At 39.4% G+C, this 25413-nt stretch overlaps 1 protein-coding gene and 1 long non-coding RNA gene across 4 annotated transcripts in view; one reads left to right on the top strand and one right to left on the bottom strand.

The window, feature by feature from the left end:
• The window catches only part of LOC120519063, a 31216-nt gene extending 24148 nt beyond the window's left edge, over nucleotides 1-7068 (bottom strand). Inside the window, exon 1 of the long non-coding RNA XR_005631373.1 lies at nucleotides 6624-7068. This is a non-coding gene — a long non-coding RNA (uncharacterized LOC120519063). The remainder of the gene's footprint in view (nucleotides 1-6623) is intronic.
• Nucleotides 7069-11177: 4109 nt separating this feature from the next.
• Nucleotides 11178-22403, top strand: LOC120518939 (tripartite motif-containing protein 29-like). 3 transcript variants are annotated; one of them, XR_005631336.1, is made up of 3 exons: nucleotides 11178-11790; nucleotides 18367-18440; nucleotides 21776-22403. XR_005631336.1 is itself a non-coding variant. In XM_039741971.1 (3 exons), the coding sequence occupies exons 1-3, from the start codon at nucleotides 11557-11559 to the stop codon at nucleotides 21825-21827; spliced, it is 333 nt and encodes a 110-aa protein (XP_039597905.1). In that variant the 5' UTR covers nucleotides 11178-11556; the 3' UTR covers nucleotides 21828-22403. The 3 variants fall into 3 exon arrangements, 2 of the variants coding, with proteins under 2 accessions (XP_039597905.1, XP_039597906.1); XM_039741971.1 differs by having other exon boundaries at nucleotides 18367-18413; XM_039741972.1 differs by lacking the exon at nucleotides 18367-18440.
• Nucleotides 22404-25413: the final 3010 nt, after the last annotated feature.

The raw sequence follows: 25413 nt of genomic DNA on the forward strand, positions 1-25413 counted from the left end.
GGTCAGTACCGATTTTAGAGCCACCATGAATAGTTATTTTGAGGACATTGAACATATAGAGTATCAGGATTAAGTTAAATTACGATTAAAATGAAGTTATAAAAAGGCCATGTTAAAGTAATATGTTTTCAGCAGTGTTTTAAAGTGCTCTACTGTATCAGCCTGGCGAATTCCTATTGGCAGGCTATTCCAGATTTTAGGTGCATAGCAGCAGAAGGCCGCCTCACCACTTCTTTTAAGTTTTGTTCTTGGAATTCTAAGGAGACACTCATTTGAGGATCTGAGGTTACGATTTGGAATATAAGGTGTCAGACATTCCGATATATAAGATGGGGCGAGATTATTTAAGGCTTTATAAACCATAAGCAGAATTTTAAAGTCAATCCTGAATGACACAGGTAACCAGTGTAGTGACATTAAAACTGGAGAAATGTGTTGGATTTTCTTTTCCTAGTTAGGATTCTAGCAGCTGCATTCTGCACTAGTTGCAAACGATTTATATCTTTTTTGGGTAGTCCTGAGAGGAGTGCATTACAGTAATCTAGTCGACTGAAAACAAACACGTGAACTAATTTCTCAGCATCTTTCAGTGATATAAGCGGTCTAACTTTACTTATGTTTCTTAAGTGAAAAAATGCTGTCCTAATGATCTGATTAATATGTGATTTAAAATTCAGATTACAGTCAATAATCACCCCTAAGCTTTTTACCTCCGTCTTGACTTTTAATCCAAATGTATCCAGTTTATTTCTAATAGCCTCATTGTATCCATTATTGCTGATCACTAAAATTTCAGTTTTCTCTTTATTTAACTTGAGAAAATTACTATTCATCCATTCTGAGATACTAGTCAGACATTCTGTTAGTGAATCAATAGAATCAGGGTCATCAGGAGCTATTGATAAGTACAGCTGTGTGTCATCAGCATAGCTGTGGTAGCTCACGTTGTGCCCTGAGATAATCTGACCTAACGGAAGCATATAGATTGAGAATAACAGCGACCCAGGATAGAGCCTTGTGGAACACCATATCGGATATCATGTGTCTTCGAGTTGTAATTCCCACAACTAACAAAAAATTTTCTCCCTGTCAGGTAGGATTCAAACCAATTTAAGACTGTGCCAGAGAGGCCCACCCATTGACTAAGGCGATTTCTAAGAATGTTGTGATCAATGGTGTCAAATGCAGCACTCAGATCTAAGAGGATGAGAACAGATAAATGGCCTCTGTCTGCATTTACCCGCAAGTCATTTACTACTTTAACGAGTGCAGTTTCTGTGCTGTGATTTGTTCTAAAACCCAACTGAAATTTATCAAGAATAGTATGTTTATTTAGGTGGTCATTTAACTGCATAATGACTGCCTTCTCCAGAACTTTACTTAAGAAAGGCAGGTTAGAGATGGGTCTAAAATCTTCAAGAGCTGAGGGGTCGAGATTATGTTTCTTAAGTAGCGGTTTAACTACTTTAATGGTACAGGGCTGCTGTGCTGAATCTGTGCAGGGCGCAATAAAATCAGAAGATCATTGAGACATCATGGAGTGAACATCATAGATCTCTGTCTCAGGTGCAGGTTATGGGTCCTCCAGAACATACAAGTAAGACAACCTGGATATTGTGGAAATTGCAATGTACTGTTCTGAAGTTGTCTGCTATGAGCCCTGAACTAAATCCAAGTCAACATCCATGGAAAGAGCTGGAAGTCATCAGACCTCAAGAAGAGTGGGCCAAGTAGTTAGTGAGAGAAGAAGAATTCTCATCAGAGCTACAGAAAGAGCTTGATGGCAGGTACCACCTGAAACAGTATGTTACACAACATTAGGTGAGGGCCCCAATAATTGTGTTTATGCCATTGTCATTTATTTTATTGTGTGTCTGAAATTATAAGCAAAGAGTCTTCTCTGTGTAATAATGAATGGCACATGACAATCACTGTTTACACTTATGTGACATAAAATTGGGATTCTTGTTTAAAAATTGGAATGGAGCCAGAACTACTGGGGGCATGTCAGTGACACAAACAGTACAGAGATAGATGTGAAAGGCGCTATATAATATATAGATATTAAAGTCACTGTATACTGGAAGTAATGTGAAGAGAGAGAAAAGTTGGGAGGACAGTATATAATACATAAATATGAAAGGCATTATATAACAGAAAGAGAAGAAATGTACTATAACAATATATAACAGGAAAGGCACTATAACAGAGAGAAAATGACAAATACAACCGATGCTATAAAAGAGACACATCACAGATGGATGAAAGACACTGTATAACTGATGGATGGATGTGAATGGTGCTATATAGCAGATAGATAGATAGATAGATAGATAGATAGATAGATAGATAGATAGATAGATAGATAGATAGATAGATAGATAGATAGATAGATAGATAGATCAAACTTTATTTTCCCCCAGGGGAAAATTAGGCTTTTACAGAAGTTCATTCATTAAAAGTAAATGTACAGGGTGGGCCATGTATATGGATACACCTTAATAAAATGGGAATGGTTGGTGATGTTAACTTCCTGTATATGTGAGGAGGGAAACTTTTCAAGATGGGTGGTGACCATGGTGGCCATTTGGAAGTCGGCCATTTTGGATCCAACTTTTGTTTTTTCAATAGGAAGAGGGTCATGTGACACATTAAACTTATTGGGAATTTCACAAGAAAAACAATGGTGTGCTTGGTTTTAACGTAACTTTATTCTTTCATGAGTTATTTACAAGTTTGTCTTTGTTTACAGCCATTGACATGTCGCAGAGGTTAACACGTGAGGAGCGGATAGAAATCGTGTTGATGTCTGGTGAACGCAGTAACCGGGTCATTGCAGCAGATTTCAATGCAAGACACCCTACGAGACCACCCATCTCCCAAACTGCTTGCTACTTGTAAATAACTCATGAAAGAATAAAGTTACTTTAAAACCAAGCACACAACTGTTTTTCATGTGAAATTCCCAATAAGTTTAATGTGTCACATGACCCTCTTCCTATTGAAAAAACAAAAGTTGGATCCAAAATGGCCGACTTCCAAATGGCCACCATGGTCACCACCCATCTTGAAAAGTTTCCCCCCTCACATATACTAATGTGCCACAAACAGGAAGTTAATATCACCAACCATTCCCATTTTATTAAGGTGTATCCATATAAATGGCCCACCCTGTATATTATAACAAACAACAAACCCTTTCAAATATACATCAGAAAGACTAAAAAGAAAACAAAATGTCTTATTTGGCCATTCCAGTCACACTGATGTGCTATACAGGTGTATTGCTGTTGGTATAAAGGACCCCAGTTGCATTTTTTCCCAGACTTCTGCTGAATAACTTATTGCCTGAAAGTCCTCAGTGTTAGTGTGTCAACGCAGAAATCTAAAAGTTCAAAGCAGAAAGCATTCAGTGAAATCTCGAGGACACAAACATGAAACCAGAAATGGAGAAACATTCAGACAGTCAGACGTGGCGACTTTAACCTTCCTCTTATGTTAGCTTTCTGTTACTATCTCTTATGTTAACGGGTCGGTTTTGACCCGTGTCTTTAATCAGCCATATTGCCCTCAAAACAATTATTTATCATCCATTTTTTTTCCTTACCTCTTGGTTACTTTGTTACGTTTCCTTGTCCATTAAAAGAATGTTTTTAATATTTCTACTGTGACCTCATGAGCTTTTACTTTAACAGCATACCTCTCATTTTCAATTTTAAAAAATGATTAAATGAACCTCAAGAAAATTATTTAAATAAATAAAAGGTTGTTATGTTGCCTGACTATTACTGAGGGGTATTAGAACACATCTCTTAAATAAATTTGTTATATATATTTTTTATTATAATATTAATTACTATAGTAACATCTATGGTGTTATGGGTCAAATTTGACCCATATATATTTATTTCAAAGAAAAAGGCAAATGAGTATTTTCAAAAATAACTTTAATATAAATGGAAAGCTAAACAAGCAAATCTCAAAATGTGGATTTGCATGGTCAAACAAACAACGAACATTCAAGCAAATCAAACCAATAGAAATGAGACACTAGTTCCATAAAACGTCTTTGTTTGCAAGAGCATGCATGTGCATTTAGATTCATGTGTGGCAAAAAGTGGCACTTTTAGTGTGTTCTTTGCAAATATATTTTTTGCAGTAGAAGCAGAGTATGTTTGTCTTTTTATCTTTATTGCTAGGGCAGACCAGACACCTCTTTCTTTTAGAATCAGGTGGCCTCAGTGGGGTTGTGGCTGTGGCTGTGTAGGTTGATGTTGAGGCAGTGCTGGCTGAAGAGGATGCTGGCACTGATGCTCTTTGTGTTGCTGATGGTGTGGAAGGAGTGCTACGTGAGCTCTGCAGGTGTCTGACCAAGGCTGCAGTGGCTGGGTCCCGGGGCACCCGTTCCCTTCACTCAGTGTGTGCCTTGACAAGGGAACTTCCTAACTCCTCAAGAAACATTCTCCGCTTGTTTTTTCTGGTTGAGTTCCACCCTAGGTGAATGTGGGTCCACAACACAAATGCATTGTATGCAGACACATCTAGAATATTATAAAACACAACCATTGGCCATCTCCTGGTCATTCTCTGGCAAGTGTAGGTGGCAGTCAGCTTGTCCAGGTTGTCCATTCCACCTTTGTTTTTATTATAGTCCAAGATCATTATGGGCTTTTTATCACTTGCTGATGACACAGCTGCATCTTTGTGAAAAGTGGACATAAGTATCACACTCTGGTGTTTTTTGGACAATATGAAACAACCGTGGTGGTGTCTGTAAAAGCAAATTTTGAAGAAAGTGGAGCCCTGTCCTTCACCTGCAAAATTTTGGCAGGCAGCTCAAATTTATTTTTTTTACTGTGCCCACCATGGTAAGTTTCCACCTGAGAAATTCTTGTCCAAGGTCATAGCTGGTAAAGAAATTGTCACATGTGATATTGTGACCCCGCAGTCCAGTAGTCATATCCATATCAGGATTTTTCTGAGGAATGCCACTTGCATGTTTGCCTGTGTAAATCTGCAGATTCCATGCATAGCTAGTTTTTGCATCACAGGCTGCCCAAATTTTTATGCCGTATTTCCCTGGCTTAGTAGGCATGTACTGCCGGAAGGGGCATTTTCCACGGAAAGGGACAAAACGTTCATCTACTGTTACCTCTGGACCTGGGTTGAACATCACTGGAAGGAGCTGCACCCACCTTTCCCAGACATCCCTGATGGGAGCAAGCTTGTCAGATTTTTCTCTAGTTTCTCTATTGTCAAATCTAAGGACTCTTGATATCATTCGAAATGACTGAAGTGACATTGTTGCCCGGAAAATATTTCTGCCTGTCGACGCATCCCAGAGACTATCAGTGGCTTCATTGTTGGATTTGTAAACACCAGCAAGAAGAAGAACACCAATATAAGCATCCAGGTATTCCTCATCAATGTCATTCCACATGTCGCCATGAACCTTTTTTCCTTTAAGGTTTGTCATAGCAATCATGACTTTCTTTAGTGACAATGGCATAAACAGATCAAAACATGTCTTGATGTCACTTACTCTCGTCACAGCAAACCTTGTGATTCCAGGGGTGATTTTGATGACATTTGCAGCAGCTGCCCTGCCATGTGTGTTAGGAGGTACTGAGCTCCAACAGGTGTTACCACTTTTGGATTTGAATGTTTCAGCAGGAGTAAGTGCAGCTTCAACATCTGTGACCTCCTCATCAGACTCATCAGATGTGTCTGTGCCTTCTGGTAGATACTCTACAATGTCTTCCTCCTCGGAAACCTGCTCATCTGTATCACTATGCTGTTCTGTGTCCTCTGCCTCATTTTCAAAAAAGATATGATCCAGAGCTTGGCTTACTGTAAATCTTCTTTCATTTTTGACTGCTGCAAACAGGAGATGTGTACTCTGCAAGTGACCAACGCTAAACTAAATTTGTCTTATGCAAGCCTTACATGTCTGAACATGTCTGTCTTTGTTTGTTTGTTTTGTTTGTTCAGGTAAGGAGACACACAGGCAAAGAGAGAAGCCCCTCAAAGTGTGTTTATAATTTTTGTTTTGACCCTAACTATTGTATTATACCTTAAATTATAACTGGGTCAAAACTGACCCTACCAACACAAAGGTAATAATTTTCACCAGAGCATTTTATAATTTAGTACAATTGTTTTTTTTTTTTTGTTTTATTTTAATTAAATACAGATTCCTGACAAAGTCAAAGAGCCTTGATGCAATAAACAAATTTAGGTAGTTGTTTTATGCATTTAAAAAGTAAAACGGGTCGGTGCTGACCCTAACACAAAAGGAGTTTAATGGAAGCGACTGAGGGTTCTGCTGAAGTGTAGTGGTACCCTCTAGTGGACATTTTTCATATTACACATGTGGTAAATCTCAGAAGTAAAGGTCGAGAAAAAGTGTTCATTATAAAAGAAAAAGAATAAATTCACTCTTTTAGGGCTATTTTTTCCTTTTGTGCCAGGGCCAAATATTAAAAAAAAAAAACATTTATTATAAAGCACACAAAACCATGGTTTCACACATAGATCAACATAAAATACATATTTATGAGAAATGTTACTCTTTATGTTCTATGAGCCTCTACAATATTTAAATTGACATCCTTATTACATACCTGCTTGTTGCATCATTCATAAGATAAAAAACACTTTCTGGAAAAACACAGCTTGAAGTAGTCGAGTGATTGGTAATCCTTGGTGTCCACTAGTATGCCAGGTTGTTTGATGCCATCTTTCCTCACACAGATCTATGCCTGTGTAGTCCTCCCAGGGCGAACATTGTTGTAGCCGCGTCAGCTACACCAGCGTGTCCAGCACTACGATCAGATGGGAACTGATCAGCTGTTTCAGGTGCCTGTCTTTCGTTTTCAATTTCCAGGTCGACATGTCATTCTAGACATTGTTTACTCTGCGCTACTCACGCACATGCAGGGACTGGACTTCAAACCAATGTCTACCATTCTGTAGAGTTTTCTTGACTTTTACTGCTGGTTATCACACTCAACCCCTTGTGTCAACATAAGTTGACATCCTCCCTAAAAGAGTTAAAAACATAAAAATAAAGCACTTGTACATATGTACTTAAATGTTATTGCTAGCGAACATCAATTAATGTTTTACTTTAAGGAGAGCCTAAAAGGGTGAAACAATCACACAGTCACATGACTTTCAGAGCAGTGATATTCTTTTGTAGCAAGCTGCTCACCCTAGTGGCCACTTTCCGTAATATACTCATGGAAAACCCCACGAGTAAAGATTTGATAAAAACTAAAAAAATATTCTTAATATTGACATAACCTTTAAAGACAGTGAGTTCCGTTAGGTTATATAAGATTCCATATGGTAAAAGAACATTTATTTTCATTAATGTCTTATTATTAATGGTTAACTATTTTCAGAGTCAAATGGTCTAAATGGGCCTTAATTTTGTCCCAATTTTATTTTAATTCCTTAATTAACTTAAAAAGTAAAAAAAAATGACCAATTGATATTTGTTAAATCTGTTAATTTGATAACTTTTGATTTGTAAATATACTTGGTCATATTGTGTGTATTTTATATTATGTGTATGTCTTAAATCAAAGGCTGTTGTTTATCACACCTGTTACTAACCAGAAGCTGTTACCCATAATCCCTGTTGTGAGGCATCCAATAAATTTACTTAAAATGCAAACCTTAAATTACTCGATAACCAAAAACTAAGGTGTATAATTAGACCAAGAGATCAAACCAGACCTTCCACCAGGGGCACCAGTAATAGAAACTTAGTTCAAATTAAACAAAAAATACATCATCAGTTCAGAAAGAAGTATATTGTTTTTAAATCTGCTTATTAAGCATTCAGTCTGGTGAAAGTAAATGTGCTTTGGTAAATTTGCAACGGTTGTCTTGTATATCTGCGGTGGACTGGCGCCCTGCCCTGGGATTCGTTCCTGCCTTGAGTCCTATGCTGGCTGGGATTGGCTCCAGCAGACCCCCATGACCCTGTAGTTAGGATATAGCGGGTTGGAAAATGACTGGCTGCCTGACTGTCTTGGATTTATGTGGGTGCCACTGGCAGTTTGCCTCTTTCCCAATTCTTGTTAAGGGTTGAATGGCTGAATGTGTAAGGCCAGCCAGTCGTACACAGGGAGAGGAGCACATGGCTCAGTGGACCAAATAAACTGTACAGGGAGGAGCCAACCTTATGTAAATGTGTGTGGGAGAAATGTGGAGGAGGAGTAAAGAGCGTCAGACCAAAATTGTATTAAGTAAAACATCTGATCTGTGTATACTCACTGAAACCTGGCTTAGTAAATCTGAGACTGTTCCCCCAGTTCTGGCATCACCAGACAAATACTTATTCCTTCATAAGACTAGAGATCCTGAAAGGTAGAGGAGGAGGCCTTGGAATAATTCATTGTGACAAAATGCAAATCACTTCTAAATATTTAGGCGACTTCACATCCTTTGAGGCACTCATTTTAAAAATTAAAACAGATTCCAATACAAATATAGTGCTAGTGTACAGAACACCAGGGCCTTATTCATTGTTCATGACTGAAATTGGTAATCATTTATCTGGCTTGGCTGTAAATTATGATCACGTAGTGTTGATGGGGGATTTTAATGTACACATCAATGTGGAAACTGACACTTTTAGCAAATGTTTTACTTATTTATTAAATGCAGTATGATTTTGTCAGATTGTTAAAAGTCCAACTCATAACCACACATTAGATTTAATTATCCATCCATCTATTATCCAACCCGCTAAATCCTACCTACAGGGTCATGGGGGTCTGCTGGAGCCAATCCTAGCCAACACAGGGTGCAAAGCAAGAAACAAACCCCAGACAGGCACCAGCCCACTGCGGGGCGTGCACACACACTAGGGACAATTTAGAATCACCAATGCACCTAACCTGCATGTCTTTCAACTGTGGGAGGAAACTGGAGTACCCGGAGGAAACCCACACAGATACGGGGAGAACATACAAACTCCACACAGGGAGGACCCAGGAAGCGAACCCAGGTCTCCTAACTGCAAGGCAGCAGCGCTACCCACTGCGCCACCCATAGATTCAATTATAACTTACAAAATTGAAACTCAAAATTTACATATTACGAACATAATTATGTTTAATTTGGTTCTGCCCTTACCAATACACTCACAGGTTAAAACAAAGACAGTGTAACATCTAGATTGTAATTCTATTTCAAAATAGTTGAGTGTAATTGTGGAAAACCATTTAGGTCAGTTAACATCAATTTATAATATGACATTGGGAGATGCTCCAGATGCAGTGGCTCCCCTTAAAGCAAAAGTGATCAAAGCACATAGAAACTCAGCCTGGTTTAATGAAAACACCCGAGCCCTTAAAGACCTGTAGGTCTTTCAAATTGCACAGAGAGTTTTACAAATATAAAAAAGCTCTCTTTAAAGCTTGCTCAGACTACTATTCTAAAATAAAAAATAGCAACAGTAATAATTCTTAAAATAACAGTGGGAGTTCAAGCTTTTAATTACAGGACCCCTAAACTGTGGAATGGTCTGCCTGTTACTATAAGTGATGCCCTGTCAGTCTCAGCTTTCAAATCCCGGCTGAAGACTCATGACTTCAGTTTAGCATATCCTGACCAGAACTGCTGATTAACTGTACAGACTGCATCTCTGCTGTTGATCATTAGCTCTAAAACATAAGTAATATGACAATTATAATTTGTTACTAACCCTCTTGGTGCCATTGCCCTACTGCCACGTTGTTGTGCCTGCCTATGGAAAAGTCATCTCTGTTAGAAGAGCACTGGAATCATCAGGTAGAGGGGTCCTTTCATCAGATTGGCCCGTTCAGCACTGACCCAGCAGTGGAATGACCAATAAGGGGAGGCAGCTTGATGGCCAAGGTCTCCAGGACTCTGAACCAATCCTAGTATGTGATATCATCTACTCTTGCATTTTGCTCTGCACTTGAAATATTTCTATTGCACTATTGTATTGAGGATTACTTGATCTAGAGATCAAAAATGAAAGTGAGGGGCCAGTGTCCACTGATTGTGGTGCTGAACATGTCCGTGTAGCTAATGCACCTCCACCAGCATTCACATGGGAGGACAGCCATTTACGATGACAAGAAGTACAAACCAGATTGCGTCACACTTCGGCTGCTTTGCGTATTCCTGCTGGTCATAGAGCTGCCCCCGCACAGCTCGAACGGGCACTGACAGCAGCCATTGTGTCTGGCAAAAGGCATTCTATGTTAATTTATGTGTGAAACCATTGTTTTGTGTGCTTTTCAGAAAACTGAAAAAATATTCAGCACTCTAAGAGTTAATGGGACCGGTTACAGGGTTTTCATCTGTCCCATACCCTTTGGTTCCCCATTCCCTCTAATAAGATATAACAAAATTCACAGAGGTGTTAAAAAAGAGGGAATGGTTGACTTTGTGTTATAGAAAATGAATTTTTGGCTACCAGGTTTCTTTCATAACAGCACAGGTATTGTACCCATGCTTTGCATATTGTGAGACCGAATAAATGCCACTTCTCTTAGTGTATATTCAGACTGACTTTAATTTATATTGTGATTATTTGCTTGTTGTGATGGCGATGCCTTTAAATTGCATGGAGGCCACAACAATAGCAACAGCAGATACATCTATAGTGGTAAATGATAGACTTGTGCATTGTACTTACCACCTGTAGAATTCACTTTGACCATTAAAAGTGAATTAGCTAAGATACAAGCAGAAACTGGATTAAAATGACCATCTGTTTTGCTGCTGACGTTATTGTTAATAAGGAGGACCCCCAAAAAAACAGGCCGAACACCTCATGAGATTTTAATGGGAGAATCAGTATAAAAGTCAGCATCTTCTCCTCCTTTATGGTACCCAGAAGGAACTTTCAGCAATTACACGTGAAGTACTGCGATGACTTGAGACTTTTTTAATCTACTAATTATTTACCACAACAGCATCTTACCTAGTTAGGATATAGTGGGTTGGATAATAGATGAATGAACAGCGTCTTACCATAAAACTGTGATCTTCACTTTCTGGGGTCTTGTCTCACATTAACTGGAGTGTCTCTTCAGATATCATCTCTGTTTGCTGTGAGGTTTCTCTTTAAATCTCCTCATCTTTCTCACTGAGCACAAAGTTTCACTTTCATTTCTGCCCAAGTCACCTTCTTGTTTGTCAGACTGATTCCCTCTGCCTGCCTCTACTCAAATGGATAATGGAAAAAGCCCAGCTGCTTGGAATACAGGATGAGTTTACCTGCTCGGTGTGTATGGACACCCTGAGTGACCCCGTCTCGATCCCCTGTGGTCACAGTTTCTGTCTAAAGTGCTTAACCAACTACTGGGATCACAGCCAAGTGTGCAGCTGTCCACAGTGCAGACAGAACTTCACCATAATTCACCTCTGCTCTATGAAGTTATCAAGAAATTGAAGAAGAGTGGATTTAGTCATCCTCTGTTTCAGAATTATGCCGGTCCCAATGACGTTGAGTGTGACGTCTGTACTGGGAAGAAGTTCAGAGCAGTGAAGTCTTGTTTGACCTGCATGGCCTCCTTCTTTCAGACTCACCTGCAGCCTCACTGTGAAGGAGCTGCCTGGAAGGACTACCAGCTGACTGATCCAGATAGGAATATAAAGGAGAAACTCTGTGCACAACATCAGAAAAGTCTGGAAATATATTGCAGAACAGATGACATGTGCATCTCTGCAAAGTGTGTGGCAACTGAACATAACGGTCATAAAATAGTTGAGCTGGAGACAGAGAGGGAGGAAAAACAGGTGAGTGGGATGTATTGTTTAATGGGAGCAGAACAACGGAGAAGAGTTGAGGGATTTGATTCCACCTGCAATATGCACATTTTTAAACTTTTAAAATGAAAACATTCCTGTTTTCAAAGGTAGTGCATAAAAAAAGGTAGGTGTGCATATATATTTCTTAATGTTCAAAATTAACAATTATAATTGTCCCCTTCAATTCACGATTTATGATTTGTGGATCCACCTTTTTCCAGGTTTGCTAGCGATAATTAAGCGGAAATTATTTTGTGAAAACTGCAATGTGCGTAGGATAGAAAATGTAAAGAAACCTAAACAGGTCTAGTTAATCATAAATGCATAAAATATATGCCATATTACTCATGTCTATTGTTTACCTTCATGTACACACTCACATAACATTAATTTTAATAAGTTAAATTTTGTAAAAAGTTACAGTTCACTAAAAACTACGGAACTACGCACATTAGTTTGGGATGCTCTGCATCTTTGTCTCGCCAGCCAGCCTCCCACACGTTATTTGATTGCACGGTGATCATTCTGTTTCATGTGTCTTATTCATGTTATCTTATTTAGTGCAGTAAACTTAGAATATAATCAGTGGATTATATGATTGCTGCCTCACAGATCCAGTCCTAGTTTGGGGGCTCTGGCTTTCTCGTTAAATTACACAAATCTGCATGTGAAGGGAATTTGGTGATTCTAAATTGGCCATGTACATATGTGTGTGCATGAGAAGGCCAGGTGATGGTCTAGGGCTCAGTTTTGGATTAGCTCCTACTGTGCAAGAGTCTTCAGTGTGAGCCTCACCACGCGGTCAGTCCATCTGTTTTTGAAGACCTGTTATCTTGTTGCTTTCTTCTCCACTCCAATTTTTTGCTTTCTAATTTAAGAAAATGGGAGCTCTCGTTAAAATAAAGAGAGCAACCCACTACTGACATTAGCCCTTTTATGTCATTTGGTAAGGGATCATACACAGCGAGTCGTGACATTTTCTATTAGCTTTCATTTAGGTGGAAGTTTCTCTTTCATTAACTCATATTTAAACATTCAATATACTATGTAGGCATGTCAATGAATTTGAGCTCACTGCGAACTGACATTCAGCAGTAAGTCAGCGGCAGGAAGTGCAGAATGACACTGACACCAAGGAGCCTTCTTACTTGGGGTAGCTACTTAAAGATAGTACTCCACTGGAATGAGCTTATTAATTCTCTCAGTCTGCAATTGGATTACTTTACGCATTACTTATTAGAATAAGTAATCACACTACTCATTACTTTTAAGTTATTGTCTAAACCAGGGCTGCTGAAGTTCAGTCCTGGAAGGCCATAATAGCAGTAGACAGGGCTGGCAAGTAAGGTGAGATGAAAAGGCAATCGTCTCAGGCAGCACTTTGGTTAGGGCAGCATTTTCATGCAACAGTATTTTTTTTTAAATATTACAAAACAATAACACCAAAAATATCATTATACTTTGTGATTCACGGCAATCCACTGTGAAAATCCACTCCTTATATTCTGTTTACTGCACTAAAAAAGATGCAAAAAGTTGAGAGAAACATGTGATTACCATGCAATCAAATCACATGTGGGAGGCTGGCTGGCGAGACTAAGATGCACAGCATCCCAAACTAATGTGCAAAGTTCTGCAGTTTTTTAGTGAACTGTAACTTTTTACAAAATTGAACTTATTAAAATGAATGTTATGTGTGTGTATATATGATAGTAAGCAATAAACATGAGTAATATGGCATATATTTATGCATTTATGAATAATTAGGGCTTTGTAGGTTTCTTTACATTTTCTAGCCTACACACATTGCCTGCAGTTTTCACAAAATAATTTCCTCTTAATTATTGATGACAATAATGGGTGGATCCACAAATCCACAAATCATAAACCGTGAATTGCCAGGGCCTATATTAATTGTTAATTTTGAACATTAAGAATTACATATACACACAGTTCCTTGTTTATGTACTACCTTTGAAAACAGAAATGTTTTCATCTTAAAAATTTTGCATAATACAGAGCACACAGCTTTTGCCTCTCCGCAGAGTTATAATGATCAAATCGGGTGTGAACTTTGCGGCTGTAATTGACATTATTGTTCACTTTCTAGATCTTCACATACCGAATTCTGTTTATATTGATGATTTTGTTTCCTAGAATTCTGTTCATTTCTGGAATGTCATTAAGGTGTCAATCACTTGTGCAATGTCTGTTAATTGCCTCTTTTGTTTGCAGCACACATGTTTAGTTAAAAAGAGCAAGCTTTATTTAGCTTTATACATTTGTATTGTTTGTAACACTTACTGTAATGAGCACCCAGACACCCACCACGTAGAATGTGCAGGTTTCAGTCTTCAGACAGTAACTTGTCTTTAGTGTTTAATACAATAACTCAGAACAGGCCCATCATCAATCCGAGCGTGATCATGCCAACTGTAAAATGAACAGCCTCGACACACAAAAAAAGGTTTGGGGCAGCCACCCATATATTGTTTGTGGTTGCAAAAGGGTTTTTTAGGAGCACTCATGTGCACAGTTTTGAGTCCTGAACTGAACTGATGAGGTTTAAAAAGATGGTGGTTTTATAAGCCATGAACCATAAGTGACGTCAGTATGGCTGCCAGAACCGTAAATGATGTCAGTCTGGGCACCAGAACAGGAAGTGATGTTAAATCAGGTATATTTTCCCGTATTTGGCCTGCAGATATAACAGAGGTAGGTTTAGTGCACACCGCCACCCCCTGGCCTGGCTGGTAATTACCTCCAATTGGTTTACTCAGCTCCTTCCAAGTCACACATGTATGACACAAATTTATCACAGTTTGTCACCCTGAGGATTGCCACCTATGCTGCTATGCACCGGGATAAGTTTTTGTGTCACCTCATTTTGTCCGCATGTCACACATGTTGACTTTTGCTTACCTGTTTTTGATGCTTTTCCCCACCTGTGAACCTCCCAACTCCTGCCTCCTTGTTCACTCCGCTGCACGCAGTACTTCAGCTTCTTATTCAACTCCTCTCAGCCACCGAAAGTCCTCCTTGCACAGGTTACACTTCGTTGTCAATTCATACTCTCACAGTCTGTTTTAATAGCCCACATCACATGGTGCCCATCCTCTCGATGGCACATCTTAGAAAGCTGTGGAGCAGATGAGATGCTTCAACACATTGCTCACAAGCTACCGGTAGCTCGCAACCCCTTTACAAGTAGCTCGTCAGAGTTAATGAATCCTACATAAATTTTAAAACTTGATTAGTCAAATTGGGGTGGCCAATCTTTGCAAAAAATCATATCACGATCTACAATCTGAATTGCAATCTATCTTTTCAATGTGCCATACACTTAACAGAATATCTAGATTCAAACTGATTAAGACTTAAGTAACACTTTATTTTAAATATCAAACAAACTTGAAATCAATTGTTCTCTCATTTGCTAGCTAAGCGGAGTTAAGGAACAAAGCTGGCGAGTGAGTGAGGAGGGCGCCCCCTCCCCTCCCCTCGGCCTGCTGCGTGTTTCTCCGATTTGCGCAAATAAATTGGTACCATAAGCGAACTATGATACATAGCAAAATGAGAGAAGTCACAAAATCAACCAGAATGTTCAAGCAAATTATAGAAAAAAAAAAAACAAATCTAAATCTGTAAAGTAGTTCTCTCGTTTAAAGCGGATAGACATACATACAGACAGACATTGAATTTTATATATTATATATTAGTAAATCTTCAAAATAATGTGCAGTTAAACTCTCAACAGCATTTTCAGCATTTCTGGAGCTTAGCAGAGCCAGATAACTATAAGAATCTTCACCAAGCAGCTCTAAAAATATCTGCTTTGTTTGGATCTACATACCTCTGTGAGTCTGCCTTTTCTGACATGAATGTCACAAAATTAAAGTTCAGAACAAGGCTGACAGATGAACATTTAAATGACTCCATAAGAGTAAACCTAAGTGGCTACACTTCATCATACACTTCTCTTGTTGACTCTGTGCAGTGCCAGTCATCTGACTAAGTAAAAAACACATCACACATGCAACTGGACATGTGAATAGTCTTGTGAAGTGAAAGAGTGACAGGTAACAAAATGACAAATGAATAAGTAACATCTGTGTATTTGTAATTGCATTGTTTTGTTTTGACAGCATTCATGTTTTAATTCAATAGTGTGAGATACACTAGAAAATGCATACAGACATAAAAATGCACTTGCAGGTGAACTAAATATTTTTTGTGATGTTTTAATGCAAAATGTGAGTTGTGGACACCAATATTTTGTAAATGTTCAGGCAAAAAAGCTTATTCAGTTTGTCTGGGTTGAAATAAGTGATGAGAATAAACGTTAGAAAACATGAGTATCTCTCGGCCATTTTCATTTTGTAAAAGTAGCTCTCTGGGGAAAAATGGTTGGAGACCCCTGATCTAAAGATTTCACTGCCAGTCAAATGGCTGGCTCTACTTTGTGTCTAAATGATATCTGTGGGTACTTGGCCCAACGTCACTAACAAATGCTTTGGTTTGTTCCAGTATTTTGTGTGATTTGCTATTTTAAAGCTAACATTTTTCTTTTTTTTTAAATAATAGATATATTATTTATTTACTACTTTGTTCAGTGTTTACCCCCCAAGGGTGGAATTGAAGAGTCGCTTAGTGTTGGGGAGGAACAATCTCCTCTGTCTGTTAGTGGAGGAGGACAATGTTCAGCAGTCTGTCGCTGACGCTGCTCCTCTGTCTGGAGAAGATCGTGTTCAGTGGATGCAGTGGATTTTCCATTATTGACTGGAGCTTGCTCAGTTCCCGTCACTCTGCCATGGATGTCAAACTGTCCAGCTCTGTGCCTATAATAGAGCCTGCCTTCCTCACCAGTTTGCCCAGGCGTGAGGCATCCCTCTAATGATAATCTGTATCTTATGAGTGCTGTGTTGTGAAGCCTTATCACAACAAATATTATACACAAATTAAGGATATCATTTCACATCTAATAAAGAATAGGGGTGTCAGTAATGTTGTTTGACTCAGGCCACTTTATGAAGTGCACTGGCCCTGGAAGGGCATTTGGTTCCAAGACAATTACTTGATTAGAAGCCAATCTTTGCCAATAACAGAACTTATTAAATATGTGTTGTTTCACACATATGACCCAGCCAACAGAGGCCTCTAGTTTGCCAAAATAATTGTTAATATAAAATAAATCATAGTAATTAAACGCAAAACAGACTTAACCACTCAAACACTTTCACAGATGGAGTCAGTAAATAATTAATTCTTGTAATCAAAAAGAAAAATGGTGAACTAATAAAGCAATTACATTTTGTCATTTACTCTCTTATCTTCAGTATCAATTAAGGTAAAGTTTGCTTACTCAGATGATGATAATGTTTCATTTGTGACTGGTGGTATCTGTTTAGAAACATGCGCCAAACAAGTAATGGAATTCTAGTTAAGTTGGTAACCGTAGTCTTATTATACGAATGTAAACGGTGACGTATTCCATTACTTCATTACTGAGAAATGTGAATAGATAACCATGATATGTTATACCACATTAACTCCCAACCCTGGGTAAACATAAAGTAGTTTAGGATTGTAACATTCTATGGAATCACCACCGATAAGGGGCATAAACTGTGACTGCTTAGTGTCCTGTCCCACTTTAATCTATCTACCCATTGGGCAGATTGGTGTTGCTGATTTTGGTCATGCACTGTGACTGGAGGTAAAGTAGAAATATCTAAATGATCTACATGAATTGAGTTCATCCAATTTTTTGGTTTGCCTATCAGGTTCCTTATGCAGTCCTTTAATGCTCCTCTAGATCATTTGCACATTTTTCACATGTCAGACTCTCCATGTTGTTAGCGGGGAAACTGAAAGCTAAACAATTCTTGTTGCTGGTATTACAGTGATTGGCATAACTTGGCTTTTGTTTCTGCAGGCTGCTCACTTGTGTTGGCTACGTTTTCCGCTCCTGCTGTTGACTAAACACTTGCTATCGGCCGCTTGCTGCATCAGGATGTTAAAATGTTAGAATAATATTTGACCAGAACAAGCCATTCAACTGAACATGTTCACCAATACTATTCACTTAATTCCTCCAAAATAACATCAGGTTGAGTTTTGAATGTCCCTAAAGTCCTACTATCTACCACATTGCTTGGTAACCTATTCCACATATGTATGGATCTCTGTGTAAAGAAAAACATCTGTGAAATTTCCCCTTCACAAGTTTCCAACTGTCTACCCATGTTCATGATGAAACTCATTTTGAAATAACGGTCTCGATTCACTGGACTAATTCCCTTCATAATTTTCAACACTTCAATTGTATCTCCTCTAAATCTCCTTTTGCTTAAACTGAAAAGGCTCAACTTTTTCAATCTCCCATCATAACTCATACTGATTATTCACTTTATTTGCCATATACAATTTTTTGCATAACAGATACTTGCATGCATTGTAGAAATTGTACACCCAATCATGACATTCAGAAAGAAAACAAGAAATCAGAAAGAGAAAAAATTTATTCTTATAATGCTATGTGTGTCCTCTTGTGTTTCCAAACAGAAGCAGCTAGGAACAATAGTGAGTGACATCTACAAGAGACTTGAGAAGTAAGTGAAGGAGTTGGAGGAGATGAGGTGAGTGGTAGACCAGATGAAGATGAGTTGACCTGAGACAACACTTAATTTAAAAAAAGGGAAAGAAAATTAAGATAGAAGAGCCAGCAGAGCTTCACTGGCAATGACTTGTAGGGACATGAGAAAAGGAATGGAGAAAAGGTGCTTTCAAGTGTCTGTTAAGGCATTTCACTGTCTGCACTGTTTCATGTTTTATTCATTAGACTTTGAGGCAACAGAAGCCTAATGTCCTCTTGACTTTCCATCCCACTGTAAGGCAGCACTGATGTTGTGCCTTGCCTTGGTTGGCACACCATTCCTTAATGGTTTTATTTTGTTCATCTTTAAGGTATTAGTTACACTGGCTTACTGAGTGAGGCCCTGGACCCATTCTCCTCAGGTACTTACAATTCCACATTTATTCAGTCAGTCAGTCATTACCCAACCCGCTATATCCTAACACAGGGTCACGGGGGTCTGCTGGAGCCAATCCCAGCCAGCACAGGGCGCAAGGCAGGAACAAATAGATTTGGTTAATATGCTGTGACTCTAAAATTGTCCCACTATATATAAATATCTAGTTAGTAACAATGAGGAGGTGACATTTGAATTCAATGACAGTAATTCAAGTCCAGTCGAGTCAAATGGCTTTATCCATATAGAGTATTGCAGCATACAGTGACAAGAAATAATGATCTGCAGGACTGCAGTACAACATAAACACAGGACAAGAATACGTCAAGTAAAGAACTATAAACTACTAAATTATAAAGTAAATAATAATAGGTAAACAAATAGTAATACATTGAAATAACTCTGAGTGCAAGGGTGCAGAACAGAGTTCTGAGTCTGGACCACCAAGGGGTAGAAGCTGTTGCAGAACCTTCCAGAACTGGTTCAGACTCTACAGTATCTTATGCCAGAGGGAAGTGGAACAAAGGGATCATGAGAGGGTGGGAGAAGCCCTCCACAATGCAGAGCTGACAAAGAATTGACAGTAGCCTTTAGCTGCTACCTTGATCTGACATAATAAACTGGTAAATGAAAGAAAAAGTTACAATTTGGTAAAAAAGTCACAGATGTATCACAAATAAGTAAAAGAAAACAGACCCCTAAATCAACACCTATAAAAAAATACAAATGAAGGTAGGGATTTGGGCCCAACATAGGAGGCTTCACCCCAATGTTAATGAATGACCTATAGCCCTAAACTGTAAATAAATCCTAAACAAAACCCCTCACTGGCCCTGTCCACTAAAACAACCATGCTTACATTATTAACACAAAGAAAATTCCTCATATGTAATGAGTCAGCAAGATACCTTGAGGAGCTTGAGAAAGAGTAAGGATGCTTAAGCCTGTTAAAAATTAAGCACTATAAGTTCTGCAGTTTATCATATCGCATAGGAACAGAATCAGGCTCATAATGCAGGTAATCCACAGCTCTCAATTAAGATCGCGTCTTTTGAATGGCGTAGGATGATATGACTAATGCAGTGCTTTGTTAAAAAAATGTCACATGCTGCATATTTTCTATATGAAAATACACCACTGTGTACATCAAGGAAATAAATACTACACAGAATGCCTGTCAGTTGCTGGGTTGTAGCAAGACCTCTTTTCAATTTTCTTCAGAGGAGGCTCAATACACGGAAGCTCCAAGTGCCATGGAGAAATGTACACCATGTCTGCTCAGACACAGACTGTTTAGGAGTGCAATCATAACTGGCAAGACACAACACATGTCCTCTCATAACAACAAACAACACCAATGATTTTTTTTCACTGGAGATCACAAAATGACAGTCAGATGCCTGCAGAATCAGTGCAAAACATGTTCAAACTGCACATCAACACATCAAAAGACACCTAGAAAATGTAAGTGTATTCCAGCACATCTGTACAAATGTACAGATATGAATCAGAGCAGAAAAAAACATTTATGTAGCATCAGTACACTTTTATGATTATTTGTGTATGTTGGCCCAGCAATGTCCCCGCCTCATTCCTGACACATTTCCCTTATAGCCTCTGTGACTCTAAAATAGATTTAGGAAATTTGTAAAATTACGATATTCTATAACAGATAATAGAGTTTCATTGTCGAGTACTGAAAGTGTCAGTATTAACTTGATGTCATCAGTAGAAATTGATGTCCTACAAATGTCCAGAATGCCATTTACTGTAAACAATTTCAATCTTGAGTGACCATGCTAATAGAATAATAATCAGTGACATAGCTCCTGTACACTCTAAAAAGTTAAGGGGCCAAAGCAATTCTTCAGAGCAGCACCATCGATGAACCACTACATGCCAGCCACTTCATGCCTCTACCACTTGCGTATGTGGATTTCACTTTCACCAGACAACAAACCTTTTAATTCTTACACCTCTTCATTGTTTGCGCTAATGTGATCTTTACTATCAATTTTTGAAACTTTCAAATTTTAGTACTTTCATTATCTCTAACCTGCTCTGCATGTGTATCGCACCAACGTTTTTGAATTCTTTATGACATTCTACTTTGTCATCTACTCTTTATCTTTTATTTCAGGCCCTGGGTCTGGTTAAATCTCTTGGCACAAAGTCTCATCTTGCAGGACATGAATGTATCTCTGAAAAAGTCACGTCTTGTCCCAGGGTTTTTTAATTATAATACAGAGATATCAACAATTTTGTTTTTCTGTCCCAGTTCAGGATTTTGTGAACAGCCACATCAATTTAATCTCCAAAAGAAATGAAGGTGATGATTAATTTTAGGGGTTGTTCCTGCCTTGCACTCAGTGCTTGCTAATATTTGCTCCAACTTCTCCATTACTCTTCTGTGAATAAGGGGGTTTAGACAATGGATAGATGGTTCAATATCTGATGGAAATTCTCTGTCCTGCCCCTTTGTTGATGGGCTCTGTTGCTGGTTGTGTAAGGCCCATCATGACATTCCCTCTGAGTGTCAATGCCACGCACCCTTTACTTTGAGAGCCTGTTTTTCATTTAAGTCCACTGTGGACTTCGTAGTTACCCAGACATGAGTACTTTGAACTAAAAATGGACTTTCACCTTGCCACCCTCATATCTTTGACACTTTAAATGGAAAAGTTATCAGTTATGATATAATATTAAGAAATAAAAATGAGAAATAAAGATTTTAATACTGAGATTAAAAATGCAGGGTCAGAAAATTGGGTGAGCAGAAGTGAAACAAACAAGAAATTAATTAAAATCAAAATTGGGTGAGCAAACACTAGATATATGTGTTTAGTATCTATCTTTCAGGTGGTGGCCTCTACTGTAAATACCAATAACTGACTGTTACTTCTTACTAAGCCTCAATTCAGTGTCTTTCTCCATCTGATCAGATCTCTGTTAAAAATGAAGTACAGGAAAATGAGAAGAACTTCACTGGCCTGATTTGGTGTATTAAGGAAACTCGCAGGAATTGACATAAAGGATGAGAGAACAAAAGAAAAGAAAAATGAAGAAGGCCAAAGGAGTCATGGAACAGCTGGAGAAGGAGATCAAAGAGCTGAAGAGGTGAGATGCTGAGTTCAAAGAGATTTCAGAGACCAAGAACCATGTCCACTTCCTGCAGGTGACAGCAACACTTCACAGAGAGTCTGATTAGACTGGGGTGCATGGGACGTGAGAACATTTAGTAGGAAATTCAAATAATCTGAGAAGTTTTTACAACATTACAGGAACAGGCCATTCAGCCCAACAGAGAGCATCTTCCTGCATTTAACAAATACAAGGTGCCACTTTCACCTGCACTACAGGTGACTTTTCTCATACATCTACAGTTCTCTCTTCAGTTTAGAAGGTGACACACACCTTTGTAACTCCCTTCTTATCTTTCAAGCCCGTCTTCCTTGCTATGTCTTAATCGCTGTTGGCTTAAAGTAAAACATTCGATAACTTCAGGATTTCCTCACAACTCAAACCTCAAAGCCCACATTAGTGTCTCTTTTATCAACTCTGCTGTTTTGTCATTTTATACTATCAAACCTCTAAAATATCCCTAATGTGTAATCACACAATTTCTTAAATTCTGACCACACACCCTACATCCCATATAGCTCACCTTTCCAGTAGCCAAGTCTGTCTGGTTGAGAATGATGATGAGTCCACGAGATCTAGCAAGTCTTTCTCCTCAGTTATACTTCACTGCTAGAATCCCCACAGTGACTTGTGTTTTGTTCTTATTTCAGTTCTGCATCCACCTGCACAATGAGCCCTCAGTCTCTTTATTTGTAGTTTATAGTCTTATAACACATCACTCATAGAGATCTGTGGCAAAAAGCATTTTAAAAGCTGTGACTGATAATATCATGCATTCTGCTATATATAAACACCTCTCCAGAATAAGGGTCTTCCCATCTAAACCCAGTTCAACATGGACAACACAGATCCCATAAATAAAAAAAGACATTTCTTTTTGTAACAAATTTATTTTTTTTTTAATTCTCCTCTTTGGAATCTCATCCCCTCTTCCCTCCTGATGCAGACTTTCATGCCTCTTTGTGTCCTTCCTGATGATGAAGAAGGCTTGCTCTTTCACATTTATCTGTCAGTTTTTCTGTATTCTCCAGTATGTGGAGTGTTTCACTGGGACTAATAAAGCCTCATTTGCAATATAAATCAGTGCTTTTTATACTTCTGATAGAATTTCTATATAATTTAATAAAAAACTACTTCATCATTTCAAATTGTTATTTAATTCACTTTGAATGAGGATCAATAAAAACATAATTAAATCCAGCGAAGAAGTACATGAAACCAACCTGAGATTGGCCTCAGTTCTTTATGTGATGCTGAAATCTCAATTGGTTCCTGCAGAATAAACTGTCTTTGCTGCCCCTATTACCAGCTGGTAGGTGGCATTTCAGATTGAACCAGCAGGAAAATCCATTCAACCATCCATTATCCAACCCGCTACATCCTAACTACAGGGTCATGGCGGTCTGCTGGAGCCAATCCCAGCCAACACAGGGCGCAACGCAGGAAACAAACCCCGGGCAGGGTGCCAGCCAATGCAGGGCACACACACACACACACCCACACACCAGGCACACACTATGGACAATTTAGAATCGCCAATACACCTAACCTGCATGTCTTTGGACTATGGGAGGAAACCGGAGTACCCGGAGAAAACCCAAGCAGACATGGGGAGAACATACAAACTCCAAACAGGGAGGACCCGGGAAGCAAACCCCGGTTTCCTAACTACGAGGCAGAAAAATAATTGAATATAAGGTTTAAGTGTTGAAAGGTCAACACCTCAGCTGGACTAAGATCCTTGTGTGACATGTTAGCATTTCCGACAGGAATGGTGTTCTCCAAGGCTTATCTGTCTCATAGACTTTTACTATGGATATGGTCTGTTACATGTATCTATTGTGACGGACAGCCGGGTCCCATGCCCGGCCGGGACGCCTCTGCCGCATACGTCCCGGGGGAGCCATCATGGACATTGCAATACCTTCCCCGGGGCGCTTGGGGGCAGTCTCCCTGGCAGTGGGTTCCTCCTCAATCTCCCCCGTGGCTCCATGGGACATGGAGTCCACCACAGCAGCCCGGTTGGGAGATGGGGTGGCCGCTAGGGGGTGCTGCAGAGATCCAGACACCACACTGGACGGTTTATCAGCCCCACCTGGAGGTGCAATTAAGACCAGCTGGTCAGGCACCTGGATCACTTCCAGGTGGGGCATAAAAGGGCCTGCCTCCCAGCAATCGAGGCCAGAATCGGGAGGAAGAGGACGAGGTTGCCTGGGAGGAGTGGTGGAGCAGGAAAGTGTTTGGTTTCTTTGTGTGTTTGTGTTGGACTGTGTTTGGGCTGTGTGGCACGGGGAAGACGTGTCACACAGCTGAAGAAAAATAAAGATCTTGAGTGTGAACACGTGCCTCTGCGTATTCTATGCCGGGTCGGGCGCTATAAAGCGCTTGTTTACACTGGCGTAGTCGTGCGGATCCCGGCCCGTCCATTTGGGTCGGAACCTGCGGTTTTTACATTTGCTGACCCGGCATAGCGAAGCGCAACAGCGCGGGGCACGGTTCTCGGCTCAGCGGCGTCGGAGAGCGCGCTCCCGACGCAGCTACAGAGGCAAGTAGTCAGGTCTACACAGCACTGAAGCGCGCACGCGCAGGGCCGCGAGCCAGCACGGGTTTAGCGCGCGCCGGGGGCAGAGCGCACAGGCCAGTGAGGCACCGTCACGGCCTGTACACTCTAAAAAGTTAAGGGGCCAAAGCAATTCTTCAGAGCAGCACCATCGATGAACCACTACATGCCAGCCACTTCATGCCTCTACCACTTGCGTATGTGGATTTCACTTTCACCAGACAACAAACCTTTTAATTCTTACACCTCTTCATTGTTTGCGCTAATGTGATCTTTACTATCAATTTTTGAAACTTTCAAATTTTAGTACTTTCATTATCTCTAACCTGCTCTGCATGTGTATCGCACCAACGTTTTTGAATTCTTTATGACATTCTACTTTGTCATCTACTCTTTATCTTTTATTTCAGGCCCTGGGTCTGGTTAAATCTCTTGGCACAAAGTCTCATCTTGCAGGACATGAATGTATCTCTGAAAAAGTCACGTCTTGTCCCAGGGTTTTTTAATTATAATACAGAGATATCAACAATTTTGTTTTTCTGTCCCAGTTCAGGATTTTGTGAACAGCCACATCAATTTAATCTCCAAAAGAAATGAAGGTGATGATTAATTTTAGGGGTTGTTCCTGCCTTGCACTCAGTGCTTGCTAATATTTGCTCCAACTTCTCCATTACTCTTCTGTGAATAAGGGGGTTTAGACAATGGATAGATGGTTCAATATCTGATGGAAATTCTCTGTCCTGCCCCTTTGTTGATGGGCTCTGTTGCTGGTTGTGTAAGGCCCATCATGACATTCCCTCTGAGTGTCAATGCCACGCACCCTTTACTTTGAGAGCCTGTTTTTCATTTAAGTCCACTGTGGACTTCGTAGTTACCCAG

Source organism: Polypterus senegalus, chromosome 18 (assembly GCF_016835505.1).
Source record: "Polypterus senegalus isolate Bchr_013 chromosome 18, ASM1683550v1, whole genome shotgun sequence".
Taxonomy (NCBI): Eukaryota; Metazoa; Chordata; class Cladistia; order Polypteriformes; family Polypteridae; genus Polypterus; species Polypterus senegalus.

What these genes read in the sequence shown, in the direction of transcription:
- LOC120518939 (XM_039741971.1), top strand. Translation starts at nt 11,557, where the DNA reads ATGGCCTCCTTCTTTCAGACTCACCTGCAGCCTCACTGTGAAGGAGCT. An exon ending in CAGAGAGGGAGGAAAAACAG is followed by an intron (nt 11,791 to 18,366) that starts GTGAGTGGGATG and finishes GTTTCCAAACAG; the next exon opens with AAGCAGCTAGGAACAATAGT. An exon ending in ATCTACAAGAGACTTGAGAA is followed by an intron (nt 18,414 to 21,775) that starts GTAAGTGAAGGA and finishes CCATCTGATCAG; the next exon opens with ATCTCTGTTAAAAATGAAGT.